Source organism: Artibeus jamaicensis, unplaced genomic scaffold (assembly GCF_021234435.1).
Source record: "Artibeus jamaicensis isolate MK-2021 breed Jamaican fruit bat unplaced genomic scaffold, CSHL_Jam_final contig_233, whole genome shotgun sequence".
NCBI classification, from domain to species: domain Eukaryota; kingdom Metazoa; phylum Chordata; class Mammalia; order Chiroptera; family Phyllostomidae; genus Artibeus; species Artibeus jamaicensis.
In genome coordinates this window covers 17478032-17492204 of record NW_026521486.1, presented here as the reverse complement: position 1 = coordinate 17492204, position 14173 = coordinate 17478032, and the positions used below count along the sequence as shown (strand labels likewise).

Genomic DNA, 14173 nt, shown 5'->3' with positions numbered 1-14173 from the left:
TGATATTGTATATGATATACAATATCATACAGTTTTGCTTTGATCAAAATCTGAGCCCTGGCTCAGTGGATTGAGTGCGGGCCTGCAAACCAAACAACCACGGTTCAATTCCCAGTCAGGGCACATGCCTGGGTTGCAGGCCAATTCCCAGCAGGGGGACGCAAGAGAGGCAACCATACATTGGTATTTCTCTCCCTCTCTCCTTCCCTCCCCCTCTAAAGATAAATAAAATCTTTAAAAAACAAATCTGATACAGCCCTGGCTTGGTGTGCCTCAGTGGATTGAGTGCCAGCCTTCGAACCAAAGGGTCACTGATTCAATTCCCAGTCAGGGCACATGCCTGGGTTGTGGGCCAGGTCCCCAACAGAGGGTATACAAGAGGCAACCACACACTGATGTTTCTCTTTTTCCCTCCTTTCCCCTCTCTCTAAAAATAAGTAAATAAAATCTTTTAAAAAATCTGATACAGACAATGATATTGGAAATAATTCCAGGAGAACCAAATATTAATATTGGGTTCTCTGAATTTGGGTTATCTGATCCGATTGAATTTAAAAGCACTGGTGACCAATTGTCAATGTGACACTGGTTGTCCATGGCATGCATTAGCCAAAAGTGGCCATTCTTTCAAAAGGCTAAAGAACTCAAGGTTTCAGGTTACCAAGTAGGTGCTTCCATAGTATATTTAAGTGAAAATAAGAAATACAGTGAAGTTAGTTATTTTCCCCCAAGAGATGATGAATTTAGGGCTTTAAAAAGTCTCAGCTCAAGATGAGATAAAGGACCAGAAAGTTTATGACTGCCTTCCTTAACAGCAAGGCTGTAATTAAAAAAAAAAACAAAAAAACCCAAATTTAATCCTGAATCACAATGCAATTGAATTTCCAATCTTACAGTTCTCCTGTTAAAGTTAGGAAATTTATTTGAGCAGCAGTGAGCCTCTGAACATCAGAATGGGAACATATGGGCAGATTCAGATGATACTGGAACGCTTAGGGGGGTTGCCTGGCTCTATTTAAAGTCCCTTGAATAAATCTTTATCATTTATTTCTAGTCAAAGTCTCCAGACTTGTTTTGGGGTTTTTTTGAGATTTTCTACACCTCTGTTAGCATTCTGGCTCTGACATTTTTCCCAGCTCCTGATAAAGTAACCTTGGGGAAGTTAAGAGTTCTTGTATGTAGTTCAATGTACATTCTTGGGAATGATCAGTTCTGCATCCTCAGGTTTAGCATTGGTCCCAGGGGATTATCAGTCAAATGTCTAACAGTCTGAATGATGGATGTCAGGTTCTGGATAATGAGTCCTTCAGGGGGTAATCAGAGGTCTGGTATATGTCCAGAAACATATATCTGGTTACAGGACTGAAGAGTTCAAAAATTTAAGTTCCCAGGCTAGCTAGAAGAATCAGATCGGTTCCTCACGCTGCAACCTTCATAATGTTAATTTTAGCACCCTGGTTAAAGTGACTCCATTTTATATATTCCTTAACTCTTTCCTGGGAGGTTTGACCTTTACTAAACTCTCCCTAATTAAAGTAGGCCCTTCTCTGTTGAACTGAATCTAATTAAGATTTTCGAAACGTATTAAACACACAAAATCTTCTGCCAGTCACTTCCACTTTAGTTCGTCTCTTGGTCAGGTTATTGAATGCTTAATGAAGCATTTATTGAATGTTTTAAATATGCTGTATAAAATACTGTGAGGCAGCAAGCTGTCTTGTCCATCTTTAGAATTCTTGCTACACATTTCCTTTTAAAATCCTCTCCTAAAGTCTGATGAAAAACGCAGACAGGTCTGTATGTTGTGTCAATGGATGGAACTAAAAGAAAAAAAAGTACCAGAACGGCGGAAGTCTCCACACAAAACACTGCACTCACATCCTAACCACAACTCCCAGATTAACATCAAGCATTCCTGTTTTCTTTTAAGTGACTGTTATATTGAGACTCACTTAAATGCAAAGAACTGAACGCTCAGTATCAAGGAGAGACTGACTCTTCAAGGTGAAGGGACAAAAAGAGGAGGTCAACTCCCACACTACTCTAGAACCTGGCCTAGAATGCGCGCCTGCGCAGAACAAATCCTCCGGCGCTGAAGTTGGGCCGGAAGGGCTGGGGCGACGGGGGCGGGGATAGGGTTGCTAGGAGAACGTAATGACGCTACAGCCGTGGCCGTCTCTCCGCCAATGGGTGCCGTCTGCCTGTAGTGACTGGCGGTGTACGTCACGCTGACGACGCGCGAAGGGCACACTTCTAAGGGCTCGGAGGACATTCGGCCTCTGTGAGCCGCAGCGTTCCCCAAGAGCGTTGGTGTGTTCGCCATCTTAGGGAGTGAGTGTGCTTGGGCCTTCCCTACAGCAGGTGCGGGGAGCGGGGAGCGGAGCTTCTATGGGACGATGCTTTAGCTGTAGGCCCACTTGGCCTTCTGTTTTAGGGAGGCCTCGGTGACCTCAAGGGCGCGAGGGTGAGAAAAAGAAGGCCGGGTCGGGGTCCCAGGGTCCTGTGACTTTGGCCGGCCTGACGCCCCCCTTTTGCCTTTTATCTGACCGCCGGCCCCTCTTTTCTTAGGAGTATGTTTTCGTCCGTGGCGCACTTGGCGCGGGCGAACCCCTTCAACGCACCCCACTTGCAGCTCGTGTACGATGGTCTCGCGGGCCCCAGCAGCAGCCCCGCTGGGCCGCCGGGCCCGCCCCGCCGCTCCCGCAACCTTGCAGCCGCTGCTGTGGAAGGTGAGGCCAGACCTTTGCCTGCGCCGGGCCTGGAGGGCAAGGAAGGACGTGCCCTGCCCGCCTCGCCGCAGGACGGCGCCCAGTTGCTTGCCTGAAAATACCAGCCCACTCTGCCCAGGTGTCGGATCCTTAGCCCTCCCTCAAGGGCGCGGAGCGCCTAGGCACAGATCCCTCCGTGACCTCCACGTCCTCAAGGGTGTAGAGACATAGAGGCCTTGACTAGCTCTTTATCTTCTCCGTCGTGAGCCCGATTGGTCAGCAGACTAAGTATTGGGTAAAGTCCTTCCTAACTGCTGGCCACCTGCAGTTCTAACTCTGTGTTCTTTGATCAGGTTTTAATTTTTTTTCTCAAAAATATTACCCCCTCCCTTAGGTATTTCCGAAGTCTGATATTAGTTGACCTAGAGTATAAGATAACTAGATGTCTTTTAATACATGTTGTGAAGAAGGCGACTTGCAGCCTCAGATAGGCCATAGAAAGGACATAGTAATTGGTAGGGATACCTTCGGCCTTATTTCTTGGGATTCTTGGTGATTAGACCCAATTTAAATGAATTGTGGGTACTCTAAATCAAATCCTACTGGAGGGGATGTACAGAGAAACATCACGTATGGTATGTGTTTCTGTTATGTGTTAATGTGGGTTAAAGTCCTTGCACATTCTGTACTTGAATTTAGAAAGTTAAAGCTAATGTCATTTGTGTAGTGTTTGATTGCAGGAATTTACGTTTCTCTAGTTTGCTATAGGAATGTGTAAGTAGACATTGTATTGGTTAATGGCTGGGCTAAATCTACAAGTTTACAAGCTGAGTGCTCCTGAGTTTCATTTGTACTCTGAAGTGTTTTCTTATCAGTGGTTAATAATTTGCACGTTGATTTTAATCTTTAATATAGAAGAACTTTCTAATGTGACAAAATAAGAGCTGGTTAACTCACAGATAGAACCTTCATAATCTTTCAGTTATTGTTTTGATTTTGGCAGTTACATGCACTAGGTGGAAACTCATCTGTCAACTTAACGGGCCCAAAGCTGTTCAGTTGTGATAGTACTGTTTCCCAGGGAAACCATTCTCTTTTCATTCCCGGGGCCTTCGTCGTCTGAAGAAACACTTAACTGATTTTTTTTTTCAATCAAACAGAGCAGTATAGCTGTGAATATGGATCTGGCAGATTCTTTCTCCTGTGTGGATTTGGAGGAATTATTAGCTGTGGCACAACACATACAGCATTGGTTCCTCTAGATCTGGTTAAATGCAGAATGCAGGTTTGTTTTGCACGTTGGACTGAATAAAGTATATTGTTGAAGCATGGCTGTTAGGTTGTAAGATGTAGTCATCTACTAACAAGCTGTGTGGAAACCTAACTTTCGGGGAGGTAAGTTGATAACCAGTAATAACATGAGTTTTATACTAAAATGCATGGTGTGTCTTGTCTTATTGCAGAGTACAGTTGTGAATATGGCTCCCTGAAGTTTTATGCACTGTGTGGCTTTGGTGGGGTCTTAAGCTGTGGTCTGACACACACTGCTGTGGTTCCCCTGGATTTAGTGAAATGCCGCATGCAGGTTTGTGTTGAGATGACTGTTGAAAGTATTCGTGTGGGACCTAATTACAGATAATCTTGAGGGACTTTACAAATGAGAAGAATTTGAGCACGTAACAACTGCTTTCAGGTTAGGAAAGCAAACCTGATTTCTTTAGTCTTTTTTTTTTTTTAAGATTTTATTTATTTTTAGAGGGAGGGAGAAAGAAAGGGAAACATCCCTGTGCAAGAGATGCATCTATACAGTTGCCTCTCGAATGCCCCCATCTGGGGCCAGCTGGGAACTGGCTGCAGCCCAGGCATGTACCCAGACTGGGAACCTAACCAGCGACCTTTTGGTTCATAGGTCGACACTCAGTCCACTGAGCTACACCAGCCAGAGCTCTTTAGTCATTCTATAAGAAGTTATGTGTGAGAGTGGGTAATCATTCATTGTTCACTATGTGAAGTAACTTCACATCTGTTAATTGATAAAGATGAAGGCAGAGACCTTTGTGTATATTAAAAAATGTACTTTTAGTATCTTGGGGTTAAAATTTTGTAGGTATATAGCTTGTTTATTCACTTACATAAAGGTAGTTTTTTTTTTTTAACAATTAGAATATCTTATTAGAATTGTTGAAACAAAAATAACCAAACCTCAAAAATTTATTTGTCCCAAACAGGATTAGAAGTCTACTTACGTAAAAGAGAAAGGAAGGTGAAATAATTAGCAGGGAGAGGAAGGTGACGTATACCAGCCTTTTTAGTACTGGCAGAAACAGTGAGATAAGATATAAGATATTTTTTCCCATTTAGTTAACAGAATGGATATGAAATATACCTTCTCTAAACTTCTTATGCATGTCTCTTGAAGTGAATTTAAGTCAAAAGACAATTCGTACTATGTTAATGTACTTTTTAAACTTGTATTTAGTTTAAGTTCACAAAACTTTATAGTATAATCTACTTAATAGGCTAGTCTTTTCAGTCATACAGGCATACTTTGCTATATTTTGCTTTGCTTCATAGTACTTCAGAGATACTGTGTTTTTTTACAAATTGAAGGCAAGAACCTTCTCTAGCAAAGAGATTATGACTTCCTGGCTCAGATGCTGCTTAGCATATTTTAATCTGTGAAGTGTTTTTATTTAAGTTATATACATTGTTTTTTAGATATAATGTTATATTTACTAGAGTATGGTATAGTGTAAATGTAACTTTTATATACTCTGGGAAACTAAAAAAGTTGTGTGACTTGCTTTATTGTAATATTACCTTTATTGTAGTTGTCTGGAACCGAACCTGCAGTATCTCCAAGGCATGCCTGTAGAGTTATCTGTTATTTAGGAGTAGCATTAAAACTAATTCTTTGAGAGTGGTAAAGTTGGGTGGTGAAAAATCTATTTAGGAATCAGTTTTATTCTGTATTTTTGTATGAATTTTACCCTTTGAACTAACCTACTCCTAGACTTAAGTCTAACGGAAAGAAAGCTAAGTACATATTTACAGAGATAATTACAGATATTAAGCTGTTATCAGGCAGCGAGCTTGTATTTACCTACCTTTTGTGTAGTTACGAAGTTTATTTTAGAACCAAAAGGAAAAACTAATAAATATTTATGAGAAGTACTAGCTTTTTGGTGTATTTGTTTACTTTTTTTTTCTTGTTTTAAATATAGGTGGACCCCCAGAAGTATAAAGGCATATTTAATGGATTCTCAGTCACACTTAAAGAGGATGGTGTTCGTGGTTTGGCTAAAGGGTGGGCTCCGACTTTCATTGGCTACTCTATGCAGGGGCTCTGCAAGTTTGGCTTTTATGAAGTCTTCAAAATCTTCTACAGCAACATACTTGGAGAGGTATGTGAGTTTGAAATGGAAAGTCCTGAGCTTTTAACTTAAAATTTAAACCCAAAAAGGATTTTAGATTTTTGTCTGACCCACCTCATTTTACAATTGAGGAAATGGCCTCAGGAAGAGCAACATGTTTCAAATAATGAGTATGTTTTAGCAACCACAGGATGAAAAAAAGAAAATGTATATAGATTTCAGTGTTCCTTTTTTATTAGACTGCTGCTTTCCAACTAAGTTGGATTTTGAGTTTATATCAAGAATTTATTAAGGGGACTTACATATGAGGCATGTCTTGTGTGGCAGCAAGACAAGACATAAGTATCCTCTGTACCACATGGCAGGCACTAAGGGGTTGTACAAGACAGGGAAAGATGGGTGGGGGTGGTAATTGCAGGTGACCCACCCCAGATAAGGGGAGACTGCCTTGCGTGCTTGCCTGTGGCAGGCCAACCGAACCAGCACACCTGGGGCATAGGGGACAGTCGATCAGGCAGTTCCTGAGGGGATTTTCTGGAAGCAACCTGTTCTGACCAGGGTCTAATGGGTGATAGTCACTCATGGAATAGTATCTCCTCCATAGATTTCTTTGTATAGTTCCATGGTGCCTAGACGTTTAAAAACAACGAAAAAAAAAACCTTCATATTTCAAATGTGTGATTGATGAAGTTATGAAAGAGACATAGAGTCAATCTCGTGTGTCATCCATGGACTGTATGCTAAACACTCTTAAAAAATGTCTGAAATTTAACTGCTTCCTAGAACTGTCTCTTAAGGTGAAGTTGAAAACAGCCAATTCATGTTACTCCTTATGTGTTTCAATTAGGAGAACACCTATCTCTGGCGCACATCACTGTATTTGGCCGCCTCTGCCAGTGCTGAATTCTTTGCTGACATTGCTCTGGCTCCTATGGAAGCTGCTAAGGTTCGAATTCAAACCCAGCCAGGTTATGCTAACACTCTGAGGGATGCAGCTCCCAAAATGTATAAGGAAGAAGGCTTAAATGCGTAAGTAAACATTTGCCTAAAATTTATAGTATAAAATACTATGCCAGCTGCATTTGTTAGCATTAATCCTACCAGACTTTAAAAAAATGTTTTTGTTTCATGTCTATCACTGCCACCTTCCCCTCACCCCCTGCCTTTTTGCATAGAACATAAATTCCAGGACAAGAATAAGTTTGCTAGCATGGCTTGAGTACTGAATTAAGATTTTTTTTCTCTAAAGTAGGAACCATTTCTCAGTCAACAGATGACTTGATATTTGACCTAAACATTAACCATTAACTTTTGGGGAGGGTTTATTACAATTCTTGTTATTTGTGTTCACAGTTAAGAACTTGCATTTATAGTCAGGCCACAACATGCTTCCTTAGATCCACCTTCGTGGATGCCAGTCTTGATCTGAGTTCTACTTGTAAACTTACTGTTTCTTGTAGTTCCAGTCAAGACACATCCAGCAACTTTTCCGGTTGTACAGTCGAAGGTGCTTGAGTCATTGGCATGTGAGATAAATATACCTGCATGTTAGTCTTGGGTCCTGATGGAAATGACATGCAATTGTGCTGCCATTTTTCACTATCAGGACTTGACTGGTGTGCGGACATTTCTGGTAATGGTGGAAATTCTGCTGGATGAGCATAAGCAACTGAGTAAAATAAGTTTTCTGATTTCCTAGATTCTACAAGGGGGTTGCTCCTCTTTGGATGAGACAGATACCGTACACCATGATGAAGTTCGCTTGCTTCGAACGTACTGTGGAAGCATTGTACAAGTTTGTGGTTCCTAAGCCCCGAAGTGAATGTACAAAGGCAGAGCAGCTGGTTGTGACATTTGTGGCGGGTTACATAGGTATGAATTAATTAGGACGTGCTTGTCTGTGAAATTTAGGGCAAATAATCATTTCCATTATGGAACTGTATTTTGAAGAAAATATATCCCAGAGTAGATCTTCCCATAGCATTTCATATGCCCTTCAGAATTCATAAATACTTACTAATTATTAGTTCCTGGTAGAATTGGTTTGTGGTTTGCGTGGTTAAGCTTGGAGATGTATTAATTTGACTGCTATACTATTTGTGGTGTTTTTGTTGTTTAGTTTTTCAAGAAAAGTTTTAATACAAGAGAAAATGTTGATTAAAATTGGATATAAAAACTTTTAAAAGATTAAATAGACTTTATAACATTTCTTGTCGATCTTACTCCAAATCTAATTTTTTCCCTAAGAACTAAAGTTTTATTAATTGGTTATGACAAGATTGTTGGTTGTGATGTAATTTTTTTTTAACTGACCCCATATCGAATTATATTTCTTGGCTTCTTTCAGCTGGAGTCTTCTGTGCAATTGTTTCTCACCCTGCTGATTCCGTGGTGTCTGTGTTGAATAAAGAGAAAGGTAGCACTGCTTCTCAGGTCCTCAAGAGACTTGGGTTTAAAGGTAGGATTGTTTTTTCCTCTAAAGAAAGGTGTTAACACTTTGGGGTATATTCCATTTTTTCATTCACGTCTCATCTATTCAACCAGGGGTGTGGAAGGGACTCTTTGCCCGTATCATCATGATCGGCACTCTGACTGCGCTGCAGTGGTTCATCTATGACTCCGTGAAGGTCTACTTCAGGCTGCCACGCCCTCCTCCACCCGAGATGCCAGAGTCTCTGAAGAAGAAGCTTGGGTTAACTCAGTAGACAGAGCAAAGCAAATATGGACTGAATCTGCTTGTTGGTCAGTGTTGAGGAAAGTGCTAATGGAACTTTTATATATATATATGACAGTGTAGGAAATTGTCTATTTCCGATACAATTACTGTAGTACTCTTGCCGCAGGCAGGAGTTTCAAATTCGTTGTTGAAATAAACCCAACTGTTCATGATTTGTCTATGACTTGATAGTTATTTTTAAAACTAGTTTTTAAAGATTTCACCCTGCCCTGACTGGTATGGCTCAAATAAAATCTTTGAACCACTGTTCATTCAGCACTCTGACCCCTACTTATAAATTGTCATATGGTTCAAGTTTTTGTCACTCAGAGTTGCTACAATTTTAGCACCCTAAACACCCTAAATTTTCAAAAATGTGATTTAATTGTTAACTATGGATAAGTATTTGTGATTATATTTTGACAAGTTGATTTCATCATATGATTGAATTTTTGTATTGTGTACTCTGCTTTTTAAAATCCCTGTGAATTCGGTCATCTTTAATTGTAAAATGTAATCTAAACCAGGCCAATTCTTAGAATGATAGCTTTTATTTACTTATTAAAGATTTTATTTTTAGGGAGAGGGGGAGGGAAGGAAAAAGGGAAGAGAGAAGCATTGATGTGTGGTTGCCTCTTGCATGCCCCCAACTGGGACCTGGCCTGTGACCCTTTGGTTTGCGGCCCACTCAATCCACTAGGCCACACCAGTCAGGGATAGAACAACAGTTTTTAAAAGGAACAAAGCACTTGTTAGTTACAAACAATTTTGGGTAATTAACTCTGTTCCACAAAAACCTGACTTACATTTTCAAAAAAGTTTCCATAAGCCATTGTCAGTTTTGTTTCTAAGAAATATAACTGCTTAACAACTGCCGTGGGCGAGTGCCCCTGGGAAGGCACTTGGGTGAACTTGAGCACTGAAATTTGGTTGTAGGTTTGAGCCCAAAGTGGTATCTTAAAAGCTTCCAAGAAGTAAACCACTCCTGTTTTCCCTTAGAGAGTATCAAAGTCCAATGTACAATATAGTTAAAATGTTTCCCCAATCTGACAATGAGTTAACCTTGAGGCCTTTGGTTATAAATACCTGGGTTGGGTTGACAATCCCTGAAGTATACAGGTGGGACTCCATGAAAATAATTTTCAAGGACTCTCACCAGGCAGAGATGATTTCATTACAAATCCATTTTGTGAGTTTAGGAACTTGCTGCATCTAGTTGCTTATTAACTGCCCTACCATTTGGTCTCACGGTGTCAGTCTCATTTTACTTGTGTTGGACACAGAAAGGAAGCGTTATGGGTACAAATTAGAGCCAAACTGTTAAAAGGCAGAGTGTCAGCCCAAGCAAGCAATGGCTGTAGTAAATTATGAGCGCTCTGCCTTAGTTACTGCTGTGCAAATATGAAATAGCTTGAGACTGTTTATAACCTCAATCTTGCTGTGGGTCAGGAATTCAGGAGTATGGATTGGATCCTCTCAGTTCTGGGTTTCCTGAAGTTGCAATCAGATGGTAGCCATGGGGTCATCTCCAAAGGCTTTCACTTATCTAGCTTGGAGAGAGAATTCTTAGCAGCTCCCTGTTAGCGGCTTGGTTTTTCTTCAACATTCACAGCCTGGTGGCTCAGGGCAGCTGAACTTACTGTAGGACTCCAAAGTAGAGCCAGACAGAAGCTGAATTTTTGGCAGGGGATTCAGTCTTGGAAGATAACTGCATCACGTACATATTTATATGTTTCGGGTCACAGCATTGGAATTCTCAGAAGATGAAATCTCAGCTTCAGGGGAAAGGAACACAGACACCACTTCTTGCTGGAAGGAGTATCAGTCGCAGTGTAAGAACAGCCTGTGTGATTGGGTATATATGCGTATTGAACCAATCCAAAGCAGGACTGCGTTTGAAGACCAGAAGTGCAGGTCAGCTTGCCTTCACTATGAGACACTTCTGCCAGGCTCTTAGGATTTGAGTTTTATTTTCAAGAGAGACAATTGGTTTTATTTGTGGATATTGTTAAAAATGTCCTGTGTTCAAGCTGTCTATTAATATCTGTAATATCTGTAGTTAGATATTGCAAAGCTTTCGAAAAACCATTTCATCCTCAAAATTTAAGTAAAATACCCACTTAAAATTTTGTGTGTTCCATTTCACATTTTAAATTTTACAATTAAAATGAAGGTCCGAATAAGGAAATTTTAATAACTGGCTTTTCACACTTGGTATAATTGTAAGTTTATAAATTAGAGCCCAGTAGAATGAATATATGCTTATGATGTTTTTTTTAAAAGATTTTATTTTTATGGGGAGGAAGGGAGGGAGAAACCGGCAGAGAAACATGAATGTGTGGTTCCCTCTTGTGACCCCTTACTGGGGACCTGGCCTACAACCCAGGCATGTGCCCTAGACTGGGAATCGAACTGGCGATCCTCTCTCAGACTGGCACTCAGGCGCTGAGCCACACCAGCTAAGGCTCAATTAATTCTCTAACTGCATTATGTCACAATGCTAGAACAAGATAGCATTGCATAGTAGCTTTCAGAGGGATCATATATGGGTCAAATAGTTTTAAAGATCAAGAAAACAAACCCTGACCCTGGCCAGGTAGCTAAGTTGGAGCACTGGCCCAATACAGTGAGGTGGTGGGTTCAGTCTCTCGTCAGGACAAAAAACAGGAAGCAACCAATGAGTGCATAAGTAAATAGAACAACTAATTGTCTCTCTCAAAATAAAAAAAAATTTAAAAAAAAATCTCATCTGAAGATATGTTTATTGATTCTTAGAGGGGGAGAAAGAAAGAAAACATCAATGTAAGAGAGAAACAAATTGGAGGCCTGAACCTGCAACCTAGGTATGTGCCCTGACCAAGAATCAAACCCTCCACTGGTGGACAGTGCTCCAACCATCTGAGCCACCAGGCCAGGGGGATCAAAGTCAATAAATAAATTTTTTTTAAAACAGCCTATTTTCCTAAATTATGCATACCTAGTGACATGTAAAATAAACAGAAAAAGAAGTAAAAGCTTAAACAAATCTTCATTTTGTGAAAGCTTCATGAAATGTTTCAACCATATTTTAAAATGAGTTTAACTTGTCTGTGATACTATTTTTGGGATAGAAGTGTCCATATGTTCATGAAGCCTGGTATATGGCAGTCTTGCTGTTAATTTGAGTTATATATGGTTTCTTTAGCATAAGATTATATAATGATTATATAATATTCTTTGTCTATAATAATATAGAATTTTTGTTCTTTATGAGATAAATCACAAAATAATTGTTTAATTTTAGATATCACATGGTTAAGGAGCAAACTGATTCCAAACCTGGGGGAATCTGTAGTTCAGCTAAATGCTGTGCCTCTCTTGATATATCAAATAATGTGGTACCTTAATAAGTCAGCTACTCCTAACAGCTCTTACTCAGTTAGAATCAATGATCTCTTAATCTTTTTATTTTATAAAGATTGAGGTACATTTTTAAACTTATTTTTTAATGAGCAAAAGGGGTACAAGAGAGAGAGAGAGGCTAGTCAGTTGCTTCCCATTTGCACCCCAGCTGAGGATTGAACCCACAACCTAGGTATGTGCCCTGACAAGGAATCGAACCTGCAACTTTTGGTATATGGGACAACATTCCAAGCAAGTAAGCCACCCGGCCAGGGCAAATCATTTATCTTTCTTTAAAATGGCAACTCTGACTTCACATTCTTGGTAATGTTCATAGGAGTATGTGAAATGTTAACTTCACCACTGATAGAGTTCATGAATCTTTTGGTTATTACAATAGGACTTGAGTTTCATAGGAAGCAACTATTCCAAAGTTTTCATGTGTTTTTATAGACTCTAACACGCCACACATGCAGCAGTCACTTCATAAACACTGGCTATACTGAATAAAAACCTAGGGAGTGTGTCTCCCACACGGGACATACTGTAATTCCTATCTAATACTGTGCTTTGATATACAAATCAGCTGGCTTTGTGGAACGTGTATGCAAGATCTGAAGATAGAGAATTCATACGAGGAGAAGTGTCTTTATTTAAGACCCATGAGTCAATCTCAGAGGGCTGTATTAACCAAGGTTAAAACTATTAAGACACCATTAACATCTGAAAATATGTTGTACCCCACTTTTACTTAGGGATAAATAATTATTTACAGATTTTACTGACTGCACAGTTGGTTAGACTTTAAATGATATTAGTGCTGGGAAATTTCATAGCCGAAGATGACTCGCCCATAAGAGATCATATTTATTATTGAAATAATTTTACATTTCCTACTGTTGGGGAACAGATTGAAAGTTTTCCATCCTCTTGTATTTGCTGCAAAAGCTATCTGACTTGAAGACAAAACTGTGACCAGGAGCCTGGTAACACTCCAGATTTTAGGATTCCTTCTCAGCACAGCTACCAAACTACTGACGGATTTGTGAAGCATTATTTCAATGAGTAGACCTAGAACCAAATAAGATGAGCCCCTCATTTTTTTTGGCATTGATAGAAAAATATTCCTCATACATGAGTTTTCAGATTAAATATATGTATTTTTAAGTGCTGAAGTTTTTATATTTTTTCATGTCAAAAATGTTTTATTAAGGTTGATCGCATGGAACATCATTTACATTTCATCTGGTATCATCACGAACAAATACTACATTAGGATATACTGTACTACAGTGATCTCCCTTTGTGATACACAGCTGTTTACAAAGATGTCCCATTCTGTAACTTTCTGTTATATTATTTAATGGTTTTGCCCTTTATTTGATGTGCCAGGCACTTTAGATATGCTAATGCTGATATTCACAGCAGCCCTGTAAGGTAGGTATTATTATTCTTATTTACAGATGAAGAAATTAAAGTTCACAGGTAACTAAATTTGTCTAAGGTCACAGAACTAAGTGGTGGTACAGCCAGGACTAGAACCCAGATATCTCTGCTTTCAGTGTTCCTTATAGTTTCTATTATGTTAAAATGGAGTCTTTCTATGTTAAATCAAAGTCTTCAACAAACCCGTCTTTTGCCACTGTAATTATGGAAAATCTACGGTAAGAAATCATTGTACTTTGGAATAAGAAAACTCAAATACCCCAAATTCTAGTAGTTGCTGTATTTTAGTAAGAGTTACTGTATATAATGGATTCTAGTCTTAGTATTTAAGGCAAACACAAGTGCCTACTCTATCTCAGCTATGTGCTAGGTGCAAAGGGATATCTTTAAAAAAAAGATACAATTTGAGTGATCCAGAAACTCAAAATCTAGTTTCAGACAACTATGAAACCATTTGAAAATATGATGGATACCTAATACTTAAGTAAAATTGAAGCAATAAGCTCTGGCTGGTGTGGCTCAGTGGATTGAGTGCAGGCCTGTGAACC

At 39.5% G+C, this 14173-nt stretch overlaps 1 protein-coding gene and 1 non-coding gene across 5 annotated transcripts; both read left to right on the top strand.

Moving 5' to 3' along the window:
- The first annotated feature begins 2224 nt into the window (after positions 1–2224).
- On the top strand, positions 2225–8971 carry SLC25A3 (solute carrier family 25 member 3). Of its 4 annotated transcripts, none has more exons than XM_037160378.2 (8): positions 2225–2331; positions 2569–2729; positions 3869–3993; positions 5933–6112; positions 6930–7111; positions 7782–7954; positions 8430–8540; positions 8627–8971. In XM_037160378.2, the coding sequence occupies exons 2-8, from the start codon at positions 2573–2575 to the stop codon at positions 8785–8787; spliced, it is 1089 nt and encodes a 362-aa protein (XP_037016273.1). In that variant the 5' UTR covers positions 2225–2331; positions 2569–2572; the 3' UTR covers positions 8788–8971. The 4 variants fall into 4 exon arrangements, with proteins under 4 accessions (XP_037016273.1, XP_037016277.1, XP_037016274.1 ...); XM_037160382.2 differs by lacking the exon at positions 3869–3993 and adding an exon at positions 4172–4293 and having other exon boundaries at positions 2229–2331; XM_037160379.2 differs by having other exon boundaries at positions 2277–2361.
- On the top strand, positions 7465–7711 carry LOC119060633 (small nucleolar RNA SNORA53). The gene has a single exon (XR_005084629.2). It is a non-coding gene; the product is annotated as a small nucleolar RNA SNORA53 (small nucleolar RNA).
- Positions 8972–14173: the final 5202 nt, after the last annotated feature.